Source organism: Protopterus annectens, chromosome 5.part0 (assembly GCF_019279795.1).
Source record: "Protopterus annectens isolate FY-2018-M chromosome 5.part0, PAN1.0, whole genome shotgun sequence".
NCBI classification, from domain to species: Eukaryota; Metazoa; Chordata; order Ceratodontiformes; family Protopteridae; genus Protopterus; species Protopterus annectens.
The window spans coordinates 1,643,000,030-1,643,016,451 of NC_056735.1; the positions used below are offsets into that span (position 1 = coordinate 1,643,000,030).

Consider the following 16,422-nt stretch of genomic DNA (forward strand, 5'->3'; position numbering starts at 1 on the left):
ACTAAGTCTAAGGCCCCCTTAAAAACAAAGAAACAGATTCAGCATTCTCCAGGACAGGCTTCCATGCCTAAGAAACAAATGCTCAAAATGGCCGAAGACCTAATCACCCTGATCAGGGGGTCCCATCCCCCTCCTGATAAAAGGCCCAGACAGGATGCAGACTATGAATCTTCCGACCAGGTGTCCATTTCTTCAGATTCATCCTCAGACCTAGGATATTCCTTACCCCCTTATGAGGATTCTGATGCTGAGGAATCAATTCCATCAGCCTCTCCACCTGAGGACTACTCCTTTGGGAAGACATTACATACCATGAGGTAGCACTTCCATTGGGAAGGCCAGGATTACTCAGAATCCAAGAAAAGGCTCAGAGACTTCCTTTTATTGCCTCAACACAGACCTCTTGCTATTCCGCCAGTGTTAGATATTGTGGATGATGTCTACACTGAATCCAGCTTAAACCCTGACTCCTTACCTCCAGCCCCTGTTAAACCCGATAGATATTACAGAGTCCCTGACTCTCACAAATTTCTGTATAAAAGCCCTGTTACTGACCCTGAAACTATTTCTCAGGGACCTAAAGGGATTAAGGCCTCATCAGCAAAAAACCCAGTTCCCTCTGACAGATTCCAGAGCATTAGACAGATGGGGAAAGAAAGTATATACGTCTGCATCCTTAGCAATGAGAGCCTTAAGTTACCAGTTTCACATGCTAAAATATCAGCAATTTTTGATGTCTCAGTTAAAACAAAAAATGCTTCGAGATTCAGATCCTCATAATTTTAAAGAAATGCAGGATTTATTGCATGCAGCTGAACAAGTGGGAAAGCATACTTTGCAATGTGGTTTTGATTCTTTAGAGTCCTCCTGTAGAGCAGCAGTTACAGGCTCTTTCATTAGAAGGCATGCTTGGTTAAAAGAACATACGTTACCAGATCATGTTAAAGAAAAATTATTGGATGCACCTTTACAGCAGGATGTGTTATTTGGAGTTAAGGCTGAAGAGGTATTAAAGAAAATGGAGGATAAGGCAAAATCTATGCAAACGGTAAAGGATTTCTTACAGGTTCAGCCACCAAGATTTAGCAGAAATTGGCCAACAAAGAATTGGTCCTTTCCGGCTACAGACAGACCTCAAAGAGGCAGATACAGATGTCCGAGAGGTAGATGTCAACCACAAGGTCCTTACAGGCCTCGACAATGGGGTGCACCAGGCCAGAAAGAAGGGAAAGACAGGCCCCAACCATATAAAAAGCAGCCCCAATGACTTCCCATTACAGCTGCCAAACAACTCTCTCTTGGCAGCCCCCTTGGGAGGAAAACTAGCACTTTTCTATCACAATTGGCATTGGATCACCAAAGACAAATGGGTTCTCAACATTGTATCTCAATGTTACAGGTTCCACTTTCACACTCTGCCAAGGTTAAAAGGAATACCAAATCTGCCACCAAATCAATGGGCAGAGGCTCAAAAAAAAAATTACAGCACTCATGGAAATAAGAGCTATTCAAGAGGTACCACCACAAGTGCAAGGACAAGGATTTTATTCAAGACTCTTTCTGGTTCCCAGAAAGGACAAAGCCTGGAGGCCCATTCTGGATCTTTCTTCTCTAAACACTTACCTGGATGTTCCGAAATTCAAAATGTTAACACTACGGCAGCTTCTTCCCATGCTGGGCAAGAAAGCTTGGCTCGTGAATTTGGACCTCAAGGAGGCATACCTGCATGTCCCTATCAGATAAAACTACAGAAGATGCCTCAGATTCATAGCAGGTTCAATGCACTATCAATTCTCTGCACTGCCCTTTGGCTTATCTACTGCGTCCAGGGTCTTTACAAAGTGCCTGGCACCAGTAATTGCTTTTTGCAGACAGAAAGGAATTCAAATTTATCCGTACCTGGATGACTGCCTGATTCAAGCAAAGAGCAAGGACAATCTCCTAGAGCATCTGGCGTTTGTAAAACAGTTATTAAGTTGCCTGGGGTACACAGTAAACGAAAAGAAATCAAAACTTGTGCCCTCACAAGAGATAATATTCCTGGGTGCCAGCTTGAACACAACGGCCCAAATGGCTTATCTCATGCCAGACAAGCAAGGACAACTGACTCAATTCTTTCAGTTGATGGCAACAAAAACCCAACTCCCTGCAAGAAAAATTCTGCAGGCCTTGGGTTACATGGTATCTTGCATACTACTAATTCCATATGCCAGACTGCATATGAGGAAACTACAATGGTACCTAAAGAGTGTATGATCTCAACACTGTCAAAGTTTGGAAACTGTTATACCACTAATTCCTTGCCTTCAACAGGAGTTTTGATGGTGGGCTCAAGCTTGTCACCTCAACAAGGGACAGCCTTTTATTCAGCCCACAGCCAGGCAAACACTGACAACAGATGCATCGGATTACGCCTGGGGAGCACACATGGCAGGAAAATGTATTCAGGGCAAGTGGCCCGCAGAACAAAGGCATCTTCACATCAGTCAAAAAGAGATGTTAACTGTACAAAATGCCCTTATAGCTTTCAAGGACATGCTGCATCCAGGACAACTATTACTAAAAACAGACAGCACCACAGTTATGTGGTACATAAACAAGCAAGGGGGCACTCACTCCTACCCTCTCTGCAGACAGGCCATGACCTTGTGGAACACAGCTCTAAACTATCAAGTTCATCTTCAAGCACAATTCATGCCAGGAGAGAAAAACACACTGACAGACGACTTAAGCAGAAACATCATGGATCCCCACGAATGGGAATTGAATCCACAAATATTCAGAATGATGACATAAAAATAGTGGAGCCCGGACATAGATCTGTTTGCATCCCCAATGAACTGCCAGATACAGAAATTCTGCACAAGGAGTTACCATCCAAAAGCATGGAAAGTGGATGCTCTCTCATTCAGCTGGAAAAACCTACAAGTATACGCTTTCCCTCCACTACCTCTCCTACCAAAGGTTCTCATAAAAGCCAGGCAAGAAGAGCCAAAGATGATCCTGATTGCTCCAGACTGGCCACGCCAGCACTGGTACCCAATCTTAAAAGAATTTAGAACAAGAACCACCCTGGATATTGCCTCAAATCCCACATCTGCTGACTCAGCACAACAATCAGATACTTCACAGTCAGCTAAAGACCTTAAACCTAGCTGCATGGAAAATTCATTAGTCAAGCAAGCAATGCCTCTCTCCAAAGCTATTATGGATGTAATTCTGGAGGCCAGACGGCCTAGTACCAGGAAAGCCTATTCGAATAAATGGAAGAGATTCTGTGCCTAGAAACCAGGCTCACAGCCTTGACCCTCTTGTCCCAAACATTCCTCAGATTCTACAATATTTAACTGAGATGCTGGATGAAGGTCTCTCTTTTTCATGCAGCAGATCCACGCCTCTGCCATCTCTGCTCATTACAACACGGATCCTCCAAGTTTCTCTAATCCGTTGCTAAAACAGTACCTCAGAGGGGCTAAAACATAAAACCGCCCCGTAGAGTACCTACTCCAACTTGGCATCTCAACTTTGTTTTGGAAAAATTAACTTTACCTCCCTTTGAGCCAGCTAACACAGCAGAATTAAAATATATTTCTTGGAAGACTGCTCTGCTCCTGTCACTAACATCAGCTCGAAGAGTTTCAGAATTACAGGCACTAATGGCAGTGGAACCTTTCCTCATTTTCCACCAGGACAGGGTTTCTTTAAGAACTAACCCTACATTTATGCCAAAGGTGGTTTCAAGTGTGGCTCTAAACCAAAGTATTCACTTGCCAACTTTTTATCCAAAACCACAGAATAAAGGGGAGAGACTACTGCATTCTTTGGACATTCACAGGCAGTTACTCTTCTACTTGGATAAAACCAAAGCTTTCAGAAAATCTGAGCAATTACTGGTAGCATATGCTGCAGGAGCACAGGGAAAAGCCATTTCAAAACAGACTGTTTCAGAATGGATAGGACATTGCATACGTTTCTGCTACACACACCATGGGAAACCTATACCTAGCAGCATTAGATCTCACTCCACCAGGGCAACAGCCACTTCAACTGCCTACCAAGGACATTTTGGAAGCAGCAACATGGAGTTCTGTACATACCTTCACCAAGCATTACCATCTGCCTTTATACTCTAAATCCAGAGCTGGCTTCGCCACTGCTGAGCTGCAGGGCCTTATAGCCACACCTAATGCCTTATAGAACCAGCCACCCTACCTCAGCTTTGGGATTCTACCCAAGTGTAATGACTGCAGCAGCGTAACACGATGAACATAGTACAGTTTTGTACCTACCATAAATGTAGATGTTCGAGTGTATACACTGCTGCAGTCCAGGTTACCCTCCCTCCTTCCCCTCTTACTTGCTGATACGTACCTATGTCTTCTACCCTTTACTACCTATGGGAAGTATTTGCTGGTAACTGAAAGTTGTTTGCTTTTCTTATGTATGTTTTATTAGCAATTTGTATTGCCTACCTTTTGGGGGCACCTGACATCTGGGGCAAGAAAAACTGAAGAAAATGGCGTTGGCTGCATCTTATATACCCCTGTCGCACTGACGTCAGGGAGGAGGCGACAGCAACCGATGCTGGACCAAGACTTTGGAACTCAGGCCGACTGGGGACCGCCTGACGGCAGGATAACCCAAGTGTAATGACTGCAGCAGTGTATACACTCGAACCCTTTCAAGGCGTTGTTTATTAACACTCCCTACAATGGTTCTTCCCTTTTTGGGAAGACAGTGCATGACACACTTGTCCAGTGCAAAAAGGACGGGAAGACTTTGTCTGCCATCGGGATCCGCTTCTCTAACCCTCAGCGGTCCTTCTCTAGAAATCAAAGAGGGCAGAAGAAGAAGTGGTTCCGAAAAATCTCAGTTTTCCTGGGATTCTTAGGACAACTATTCCCCCAGAGGCAGAGGGGGACAGGATCGATGCCGACCCAGAGGTAGAGGGAGTCCCAGGAACTTTGAGTCTAGGGAACCTTTTTCTGATAGACCCGGTCAGTAGCCCTGAGGGGTTGCTCGGCTCTCCTACTCTGGAGGCAGTCGGGGGAAGATTGTCCTTACACCCAGTGGCATGGGAGTCCATTACGACAGATCGCTAGGTGTTACAGATTATATCCAGAAGTTACACTATCCCATTTGTTGCCCCTCCAAATATTCCAAAACACCTCCCGGATGTTCCACCCGCTCACAGGGAGGCCACAACTCTAGAGGTTTCAAAGCTGCTTCTCAAACGAGCCATCGAACAGGTCCCCCCCGATCAGTCCGGATCAGGCGTCTACTCAAGGTTTTTTTTTAGTGCCAAAAAACATGGGGGGACCTCAGGCCCATTCTAGACCTGTCAGTGTTGAACCTGTCTGTAGCCAAACAGAAATTCCGGTTGGTCAGCCTACAGTCCATTCTACCTTATCTCCGAGAGTGCGACTGGATGTGCTCGTTAGACCTCCAGGATGCTTACTACCACATCAAGATCCACAGAAGCTGCAGGAGGCTTCTGCGCTTCTGGCTGGGAGCCAGTTATTTTCAGTTCAGAGCCCTACCCTTCATTCTCACTACAGCCCCCAGGGTGTTCACCAAGGTAATGGCAGTTGTAGCGGCTCACTTGAGGCTTCAGGGTATTCAGGTGTTTCCTTACCTGGACGACTGGCTCTTCACTGCGCCCAAAAAGCATCACCTTTGTCTGGCCCGAGATTACTTAATTCGGTTGGCAGATCTACTGGGAATTACAGTCAATGTTCAGAAATCCCAATTGCAACCAGTACAAGTTCTAGACTTCATTGGGGCACGGCTAGACACTTTGCAGATGAAGGTATTTTTAACTCCAGACAGGATCTTACACCTCAGGTGCCACATAGCTCAGATAGCGAACTTCAAGTCTCCAAAGGCGAGCAAGGTTTTCCGGGCACTGGGCTCCACGGCTGTCTCCATATCGATTCTCCCTTGTGCGCGCCTTCATATGCAGGTTCTTTAATGGACTCTGGCTGTTCAGTGGTCTTGGCTAGACCTGCCCATGGAATTTCCAATCAGGATCAGTCATGTCTGCAGGACGTCCCTTCTTTGGTGGTTAAATTCACCGGAGATATCAGAATGACGCCCCTTCGCGTCATCTCCAGTCCAAGCCACAGTGACCAAGGACGCCTCCCAACTCTGGTGGGGGAACACTGTTTGGGAAGGACAGTCCAAGGCATGTGGTCCCAGTCAGAGACCAAGTTGCACATATAAATATTCTAGAGATGAGGGCAGTGCTTTTAGCGTTGGAAGCCTTTCACACTGTCCTTCCTCTCAGATTGATTGCAATTCAGTCAAACAACATGTTGGCTGTCTGATATATCAATAAGCAGGGGGGAACCAGATCCTACCCCCTATGTCGCGAGGCCATGAGAGTGTGGGAATGGGCGATCTCCACCGGTCGGTTTCTGATAGCAACGCACATCCCGGGGCGCTCCAACATTTTAGCGGGCATATTCTGTTCTGATGCCATACGAGTGATCTCTGAAACAGTCAGTAGTGGAGGAGATCTTCCGTGCATGGGGGTCAACCTTGCTGTGATCTCTTCGCATCTCCGTCCAACACGAAGTGCAGCAAATTCTTTGCTCTGATTCCCTCACCAGGGGAAGTCCCCAGAGATGCTCTAGTCCATGCTTGGCTTCCCGGGCTTCTGTATGCTTATCCACCATTGCCACTCATTACGAAGTTTCTTCAGAAAGCTTGCCGACTGTGGTGCAAAGTTATCCTCATTGTCCCATTCTGGCCTTGTCAGGTTTGGTTCCCATTCCTTTGGTCTCATCTCTTAGCTCCTCTGTGGGTTCTGGATCCCTGCCCGGATCTAATCTCACATCTGTCGGGGGCCCGTCCGCCTGACCTGGGCAACCTCAAGCTGACAGCTTGGTTGCTCCAGTTCCATTGATTGCCAGGACTCCCGGTCTTTCATCCCCGGTAAAATCCATTCTGGTGGCTTCTCTTAAAGATTCCACTAGGAAACTTTATCGCAGTTAATGGAAGCATTTTTCCATTTGGGCCTCACAGAGAAAACTAGATCCCTTTACAGCCCCTGTTCCAGCAGTGTTGGATTTCTTGTCTGGCATTTTTCAGCAAGGAGCTTGCTCCTCCACAGTGAAAGTACAATTGGCAGCTCTTTCTAATTTTCATGTTGGTGAAGACAACATTGCCTTAACCTCATCTAGGCTGTGTAAGGCCTTTCTTAAAGGTACTTTTCTGTTGTGTCCTCCTGACAAGGATTCAGTGCCTCGTTGGGACCTTACCTTTGTCCTACAGGCATTGGTGGCTCCTCCATTCTAACCTGCAGCTTCGGTGGATTTGAAATTTTTATCCCGGAAGACCGCTTTCCTAGTCGCCATTACATCTGCTAGGAGGGTTTCTGAGCTTCTAGCTCTGTCTGCTTTGCCTCCTTATTTGGTCTTCCATAAGGATAGGGTCTCTCTCTGTACTAATCCTTCCTTCTTACCCAAAGTGGCATCTGAAGCAAACATAAACCAGTCCATTAATCTGCCTGTTTTCTTCCCTACCTTCCAAAATAAAGGTGAATACAAACTTAATTTATTGGATGTTCATAGACAACTTAGCTTCTCTCTTCATAGAACAAAATCATTCCGCAAGACTGACCAGTTTGTTTCCTTTTCCAAAGCCTTTCTGGGAAAAGCTATTTCTAAAGTTTCTTTGGCCAGATGGATCACTCTTTGCATTTCGCATGCCTACAAAGCAAAAGGTTCATCTCCTCCTAGTATTGTTAAAGCTCACTCTACTAGGTCCATGACAACTTCTGCTGGCTTTTGGTCTAGGATTCCTTTGGACGACATTTGTGCAGCAACGACCTGGGCCAATTCACATACATTCATTTCCCATTAAAAAGTAGATCTGATTTCTAGGGGTAGAGCATCCTTTGGCTCTGCGGTGCTCAGGAATATCCTTCCATAAGGGCCTTCCAGGATTGGAGTAGCTGGGGACTCTGTCCCACAGGTTGCAGATAAAATGAAGTTAACTACTTCAGATAAAGAAGTTATGTACTCACTGTAACGTTCCATCTGAGTTGTTATACTTCATTTTTCTGCCCGGACCTTGTCCTGTTTTTTGCAGGTTTTGGTTCATTGGGCTGAGTTGCTTATGTAATTAGTTGCAGCAAACTTGATCTGAGGGAAGGTAAGAGATGGTAGTGCATTATGGGTAGGAGGAGGAACTCGGAGCTTGGAGCAGATGCTAAAAAAAAGTTGCCGGCTCGGATCCAGTACGGATCCGAATACCCACAGGTTGCAGAAAAATGAAGTATAACTACTCAGATGGAACATTATGGTGAGTACATAACTTCTTTTTTATGATTTTATATGCTTATAAAGTGTGCTTCAGTGTTGTAGGAGCAGATTGCTCATGTTTCTTGTACCAGAGCTGAGATTGTGGGGTGTACCTTCTGACCCAAAGCAATGACACTGACATGCTACACAAAGTGCAGTACCTAGAATTTCAATGGAATATTGAGTGTCCTCATTTAGGAGCTTTCATGTGTTATCCATTGCAGACTTTTCTCAAAATCACATATATGTTATCTGTTCATTTCACAGCACCCAGCTGAGGAACTGCACGTGTAGTCCTCACATTTGCCATGTGTTCCTTTAGGTAGTATTTGTATGATTGAAGTGTGTCTGGAGTATGAAGTTTGCAAAGAGTGCCTGGCGGTGGTAGAATGCATTAATGTTAAATTAATAGCTATGACTGAATGAATTAGGACCAAATTCATTTTAAACATCGTGGCACTTTCTTGATATCTTATCTTAGCTAGTCACAGCTGTACTCCGTATTGTTTTGTTAGTATTTGATTCTTAAAGTTTTGTTCTTATGCATAACATATTAGCTATGCAGAAAGTGGTTTTATATTTCAGATAGTTTTTGTTTTGCTCATAATGCCTGTAACACTGAATAAGGATTCTGCATTAAATTGTTTAATGTATTAAAATGTATAATTTAATAAATAAAGTACAAGTAAAGTATGAGCCTGTTTTGTGCCAGCATTTGTTTGTTTGTTGTTTATGCAATTGATTATTACTTGCTGGTTTAAATTTTAATATTGGGTTCTTTGTCTTCCCATTTTATAACTTCTCTTTGACTTCAACCAACAGATGTTCTAGATATGGTTGATGTTATCGTTGAGGGCAGTGAAGGGCTTGATGAAGAGATTGGATTCACACTGAATGATGAGTTGATCCTGCAGACCTTTCCATTTAGTGGTGTTGTTCCTGCAGCTATGGAGGCTAGAAATAAGATGTTTACCCAGGGCACCAGTAGGACAGGTACTAAAAAGCTTTGAAAGATATGATTTCTGTTACAGTATACATTTCTGTGAATTGTGATTTTCTGAAGTTCACCTAATGAAACTTCATTTACTGAAAGGAATTGCATTAAAAGAGAACAAAACAGCCCTGGGCATTTTGTGGACCAACTTCAAGATAGCACAGGCTCAGAGCAAAGGGGAATACTTAGTCCGGCAACTAAATCAAGTCTTTCCATGTCCCCGTTGTTCTGCAGCCTGGCTGACAAATGTTTGTTTGTAGAACTGCCTACTCTAAATATTTAAATCAGTAAGTGAGTGAATCACTGCACAAATGTTCTTAATATTCAGACATGTGACTTCACACCATTTACTAAATGCATTTTGTTGTAATCATTTTTGTGACAGTGGCCCTTTTTGTTGACTAGATATTTTGTTTTGTATGATGATGTTAATATCCATTACCTAATATGATTGCCAACTTTGTTGCAATATGTTTTAATTAAAATGTGGTAAATGAATCAGTATAGTTTAACTGCAGACTATTAATACACTGTCATGACTACTGATAAAGTAAAGACATTTATCTTTGTTCACAGTTTAACTGGAAAGTCCATAGTAAACAGCAGATTTTCTTCATGCTTCACTTTTGCAGTCTTGACTTATGGGATTTCCTGCTTCGGAAGCTCTTGGTTGGCCCGACTACCAGAGTAAAAAACTCCCTCCTTCCTGAGTTGGCGGACACCCTACCCTGACGTCAGGACGGTTGGGTATAAAGGGAACCAGCTAATGCCATGACACCACTCTTTCTTGCTGTCGGAGCACGAAGCAGATGCGAGTGCATTGGTCAGTCCGTAGTGGAGTGAGAAATTCTTTAAACTATGTACACCATTGGGGAACTCTTTTTCTTACTTGCGAGTCATGTCAGATAAAGTTAACAACTGTCTCTGTTGCATACCTCTCAACCTGGAAACATCAAAAGTCTGGACAAAGCCCATGAAAAATAGGTACAAATCTGTATGCTGATTAACATAAAATTTGCATACATAGTTATGCAGCCCCACCCACTCCGATGGAATTGTGGGATATCAACTTTCAAATGCAAACTGATGAACAGACAACCAAAATATGGCCCCAGAGAATCATTTGGTATGCAGTGACCTAGTATATCTTAATTAAAAACATGACCTTTTAGACTGGCTCTTAACACATGACATCCCAGCAATATATGTTTACATTAATTTCTGTTGCACTTTACTTCATTTCATTATAAAGAAAAAATACAGACTATGTATTGCAAAGTGTAGATACATATGGGCTTCTACCTAGTCAATCTTTCCTGGTAATGAAATATCAATAAATAAATAAGTGGAAATGTTCAGGCATGTATGCATTTATATATAAAGCACTATTCAAAAAATGCAACAATGGTAGTTCATATCACTTCAAAACATGCTTATATTTCTTGAGTATTATAGTTAGAAAATTCTCCTAGTATGAAAACCTGAAATTTAATCAAAAAAGTAATGTATAGAAGTATGGAAATCAGTGTTCTCTTCAAGTGTCATGCAGTGTCACAGCATCTATACCCATAAAAGACATATTAGCTGCTATCTAGTAAACTGCAAATCAAGTGCTGCTAATTTAATCTGCATTAGCACTAATGGATTGGAAAAGGGAATCTAATTTATTACAGTTTTGTTTATACAAAGCAGACTGTAAAAGCAGGTGATGCAATGGCCTTACAAAGTACACCATTCATGGTGTAAACGTATCGATGCAGTATGATCAATGTGCCCAATTCATTCTCAATGATTTTGAAATAGACATTGTTGATACATGGTATATTTACTGTAGTGCTTAAAAACATAGCTGAAGTAAGCTATCACTAATCGGTGTCACAGGTGCTTATAATAGTCTATCTAATTACTTCATTATTCCTCTCCACTCCACAGACCAGTTTATATTTTCTGTACACTAATACAGTTCTATTATTACCACACACTGTGATGATTTCAACCATTCTGCAAACTCTCAGTGGAATCAAACAAGTATTTGCTTATTTTCTTGATTTTCCTGGAGACTTCATTTGAACATTCAATCCAAATCTTAATGGAAAGAACCCTAACAGTTGACATATGCCAAAAGAAATTTGCAAAGAACAGCCTGTAAGTACATGCATTTCAGAGTTGTGCATACATACATACATGTATGCATGCTTTTTTTTCTTCTTCTTTGATTGTCTGATGATACACAGATCTGCACCACTAAATATGGACATAATAATGTGATTATATCACCCAGATAGAGCACCCAAGTTAAAAATCACTCAGGCCACTTTAATGTTATCATGGCAGAGGCTGAGCTGTAAGTAGCTTCCAGAGGCTAGCTGTCCTAATGAATACTAGACCACAAATTAATGAAGTAGCTTTAGAAAACATTGTGATTTTTAGTCAGTCAGGCATCAATAAACCTTGAAACCAGTGTAGATTTTATAGTACTTTATGAAGTCAGTTTGTTTACAAATTGGATTTTCCCCTTGAAAAAATCCCATGCCTTGCTGCCAGTTTCTATCACTTGTGAGAAGCTTTGGATGCTTCACTGGCTAAACGTTAAGTTTAAATGCAGATGTTCATCGTACATACAGCTGCAGTCATTACAGATGGGTTCTCCTGCCGTCAGGCGGGTCCTCGGTCGGCCGAATTCCAAAGTCTAGGTCCGGCGTCTGTTGTTGTCGCTTTCTTTCCTGACGTCAGCGCGTCAGGGGTATATAAGACACAGCCAACGCCATTTTCTTCAGTCTTTTTTGCCACGCGGTGCCCGAAGCAGAAGCAGTTCGCAAGTGCCGGTCGGCCAGCTCCTGAAATTACGAAAATTTGGAAACCGAAGTCTTCTTTAAAGCTAAGTACCCCGTTGGGGAAACATTTCTTGCCTCAGACCGATGTCAGACAAAGTTAACAATTGTATTTCTTGTGGGAAGCAAATACCACATAAGGATTTCCATTCCCTCTGTATACCTTGTTTAGGCCCAGACCACGACGTCTCGGGCTGTCGCTTTTGTGCTACTTTCAATAAACGCACTATTAAGCATCGGGCGGAGTTCGCCCAGCACTTTTTTGGTAAAGCTTTTAACTATAAAATGTCGTCGGAGACTCCGACTACTGTTTTGTCCAAAAAACGCAAGGACAAGGACTGACACGCGAGGTCTGCGGCCTCCACCGACACCACGCCAAAACCGGCTACACGTGGTCCGGTTCTCAGCGAGGCGCCTACTCACCCTGACTACCGACTAAACTTCTCTGGCAGTGTCCTCTGTAACCAAGGCCGCAGGTTCCTCGGCCCACACCCTGACTACAGCTACCGAAGCCACTGTTAGTGTTGAGCCTCTTAATGTGGACAGGTCTACCTCCACCCATGGTGTCTTCAGACCTTCCTCTTCCTTTTCCATCAAGGCCTTTACTAAGTCTAAATCAGCCATGCACTCCAAGAGGCCTGTTGCACAGGGCCCATCTCCAGGCCCCATGCCTAAAAAGCAGATGCTCAAAATGGCTGAGGATTTAATTACTCTTATCAGGGGTTCCCAACCCCCTCCGGACAAGAGACCCAGAGTAGAGGAAGAATCTCCCTCTTCTGACCAGGGCTCCATTATTTCAGAACATTCTGATGAGGAGGAACATTCGTACTCCCCTTTTGAAGATTCTGATGCAGAGCAGTCCATTCCTTCTGTATCCCCCCCAGAGGATTTCTCATTCGGGGAAACCTTGCATACCTTGAGGGAACACTTCCACTGGGAAGGCCAAGATTTTTCCGATTCCAAGAAAAGGCTTAGGGAATTTCTTTTGCTACCTCAGCACAGACCTCTGGCGATACCTCCTGTCTTTGACATACTTGATGATGTTTACTCGGAGGCCTGCCTTAATCCGGATTCCCTGCCTCCAGCCCCAGTCAAGCCTGATAGGTACTACATAGTTCCTAACTCACACCAATTTCTTTACAAAAGCCACACTACTGACCCAGAAACCATTTCTCAGGGCCCCAAGGGAATGAAGGCCTCTACTACTAAGAATCCATTACCTTCCGAGAGAGACTCTAGATCCTTAGAAAGGTGGGGAAAAAAGGTATATACCTCAGCCAACCTAGCCATGAGGGCCTTAAACTGTCAGTTCCATATGCTTAAATATCAACAGTTTCTGTTATCACAATTAAAAAAATAAAATGTCACAACCTGAACAACCAGATTTGAAGGAGTTGCAGGATATGATGCATAGTGCAGAACAAGTGGGTAAGCACACCTTACAATGTGGTTATGATGCTCTAGAGGCCTCAAGTAGAGCTGCTGTTTCAGGATCAGTCATTCGTAGGCATGCCTGGCTTAGGAAACAAACCTTACCTGATCATGTCAAAGCTAAATTACTAGATGCTCCTCTACAAAAGGATGTATTATTTGGTGCTAATGCAGAGGAGATACCAAGGAAAATGGAAGAAAAAGCTAAATCTATGCAAACTGTTAAAACTTTTCTACAGGTACAACCACCACATTTTAGTAGAAATTGGCCTTCAAAAAACTGGTCCTTTCCAGCCACGGACAAGCCCCAAAGAGGTAGATACAGGCGCACAAGGGGCAGAGGACAATCTCAAGGATCATATAGAGGCAGACAATGGCAATCTCCAACACCAAGAAGTGGCGAAGATAGTTCACAACAATACAGGAAACAAACCCAATGACTTTCCCCTTTGCATGCCAAGCAAGGCTCAAGTGGCAGCACCCTTAGGAGGAAAGCTGGCATTATTTTCAAAAAAATTGGCATATTGTCACAAAAGAAAAATGGATCCTGGACATTATAAACAGAGGCTACAGATTTCATTTTCACACTCTTCCAAAAATGAGAGGCATGCCGAACCTGCCACACAATCAAAGGGCAGAGGCTCAAATACAAATTTCAAAGCTCATGGACATGAAAGCTATTCAAGAGGTACCTACTCACGAACAAGGTCAAGGTTTTTATTCCAGACTATTCCTGGTACCAAGGAAGGGAACCGATTGGAGACCCATTTTGGACTTATCCATCCTAAACACATTTCTACTCGTACCAAAATTCAAGATGCTCACCTTACAGCAGCTTCTTCCCATGCTGGGCAAGGAGTCTTGGCTGGTAACATTGGACCTCAAGGAGGCATACCTGCATGTCCCAATCAGACAAAGCTGCAGAAGATACCTCAGATTTCTTGCAGGTTCAATCCACTATCAATTCTCTGCATTGCCCTTTGGCTTATCTACTGCGCCCAGAGTATTCACGAAATGACTGGCATCAGTAATTGCCTACTGCAGACTTCAAGGGATACAAATATACCCTTATTTGGACGACTGCCTGATCCAAGCGGACAGCAAACACATACTTCTGGAACATCTGGCTTATGTAACACGGTTATTGAATTCTCTGGGATACACAGTCAACAAAGAGAAATCCAGGCTAACACCATCTCAGAAAATAATTTTCCTGGGTGCCAACTTGGACACAAACACCCAGATGGCCTATCTTACGCCAGAAAAACAGGGGCAACTAACTCAGTACTTCAAGATACTAGCAAATTGTACCAGGCTAACTGCAAGGAAAATCCTGCAGGCTCTGGGATTCATGGCATTTTGCATTCTTCTAATCCCATGTGCAAAGTTGCATATGAGGAAACTTCAATGGTACCTAAAAAACCTGTGGTCTCAACACATCCACAGTTTGGAAACAATAATACCACTAATTCCATGTTTGCAAAAGGAATTTCTGTGGTGGGCTCAAGCATGCCAAACAAACACAGGTCTACCATTCTGCAAGCCTCAAGCAAATCAAGTCATCACAACAGACGCCTCAGACTATGCCTGGGGGGCGCACATGACAGACCGGTGCATTCAGGGCAAATGGTCCCAAAAGGAAAAGCGCCTTCACATCAATCAAAAGGAAATGCTAGCAGTGATAAATGCTATTACAGCTTTCAAGGACCTTCTGCATCCAGGGCAATTATTGATAAGAACAGACAACACCACAGTAATGTGGTACATAAACAAACAAGGAGGAACACATTCATACCCCCCGTGCAGGCTGGCCATGTCACTTTGGAACATGGCTCTGGAGTTGCAAATCGAGCTTCAAGCACAGTACTTGCCAGGTATGGAAAACACGCTGGCAGACAATCTAAGCAGAAATATGACAGACCCGCACGAATGGAAGTTGCACCCTCAAGTGTTTACAAAGATAATCCAAGCGTGGGGAAGGCCAGACATAGATCTCTTTGCCTCCCACAAAAATTATCAATTGACAAAATTCTGCTCAAGGACATTTCACCCAAAGGCCTGGAGAGTGGACGCCCTTTCTTTCAGTTGGGCAGCACGGACAGTTTACGCCTTCCCACCTCTTCCTCTACTGCCCAAGGTGCTTTTGAAAGCAAGAGCAGACAGACCAAAGATGATACTGATTGCTCCAGACTGGCCAAGACAACACTGGTACCCACTCCTGAGGAGCCTAACACATTCTCCTCCCTGGACCCTACCTCTAATGCCTCTTCTTCTGACTCAGCACAGCTACAAAACTCTTCACAGTCAGCTAAAAACACTCAATCTGGCTGCATGGAGGATTCATTAACACCACAACAGACCCTACTCTCCAAGGAGGTGCAGGATGTCATTTTGGAGGCCAGAAGGCCATCTACTAGAAAAGCTTACTCCGCAAAATGGAAACGGTTTTGTGCTTGGAATGAGGAAAAGGGTCAGGATCCTAGAAAACTGAATTTGTCTCAGATATTACAGTATCTAGCTGAGCTGCTGAACAGTGGACTTTCAATCTGAAGTAGGAGATTCATTTGTCTGCAACCTGTGGGTTATGGATCCCATATCGGATCCAAACTGGCATGGTTTTCCAGCTATGGATCCAAGCTCTCAGCTCCTCCCCTCACCCATAATGCCCTGCTCTACCCTCATGACCCCAGATCTCGTTTGCCGCGCATGGTGACTGGATTTGTTTCTCAAGCTCTCAAGCTAAGTGGTAGTTTTATTGTTAAATTTCAGAAATTTGAAGTTTGTATTGATTTTTTGAGTGAAAAGAGTAGGTTTCCCCTTTGATATTTTTTACTTTTTAGAGGTAATCTAAAAGTTTTAT

General features: G+C 43.6%; 1 protein-coding gene across 1 annotated transcript in view; it reads left to right on the plus strand.

The window, feature by feature from the left end:
- URB1 (URB1 ribosome biogenesis homolog) overlaps positions 1–16,422 on the plus strand; it is a 1,941,236-nt gene that overhangs the window by 884,309 nt on the left and 1,040,505 nt on the right. The window contains exon 18 of the mRNA XM_044071429.1: positions 9,129–9,299. Within this exon, the coding sequence (XP_043927364.1) occupies positions 9,129–9,299 (171 nt within the window). The remainder of the gene's footprint in view (positions 1–9,128; positions 9,300–16,422) is intronic.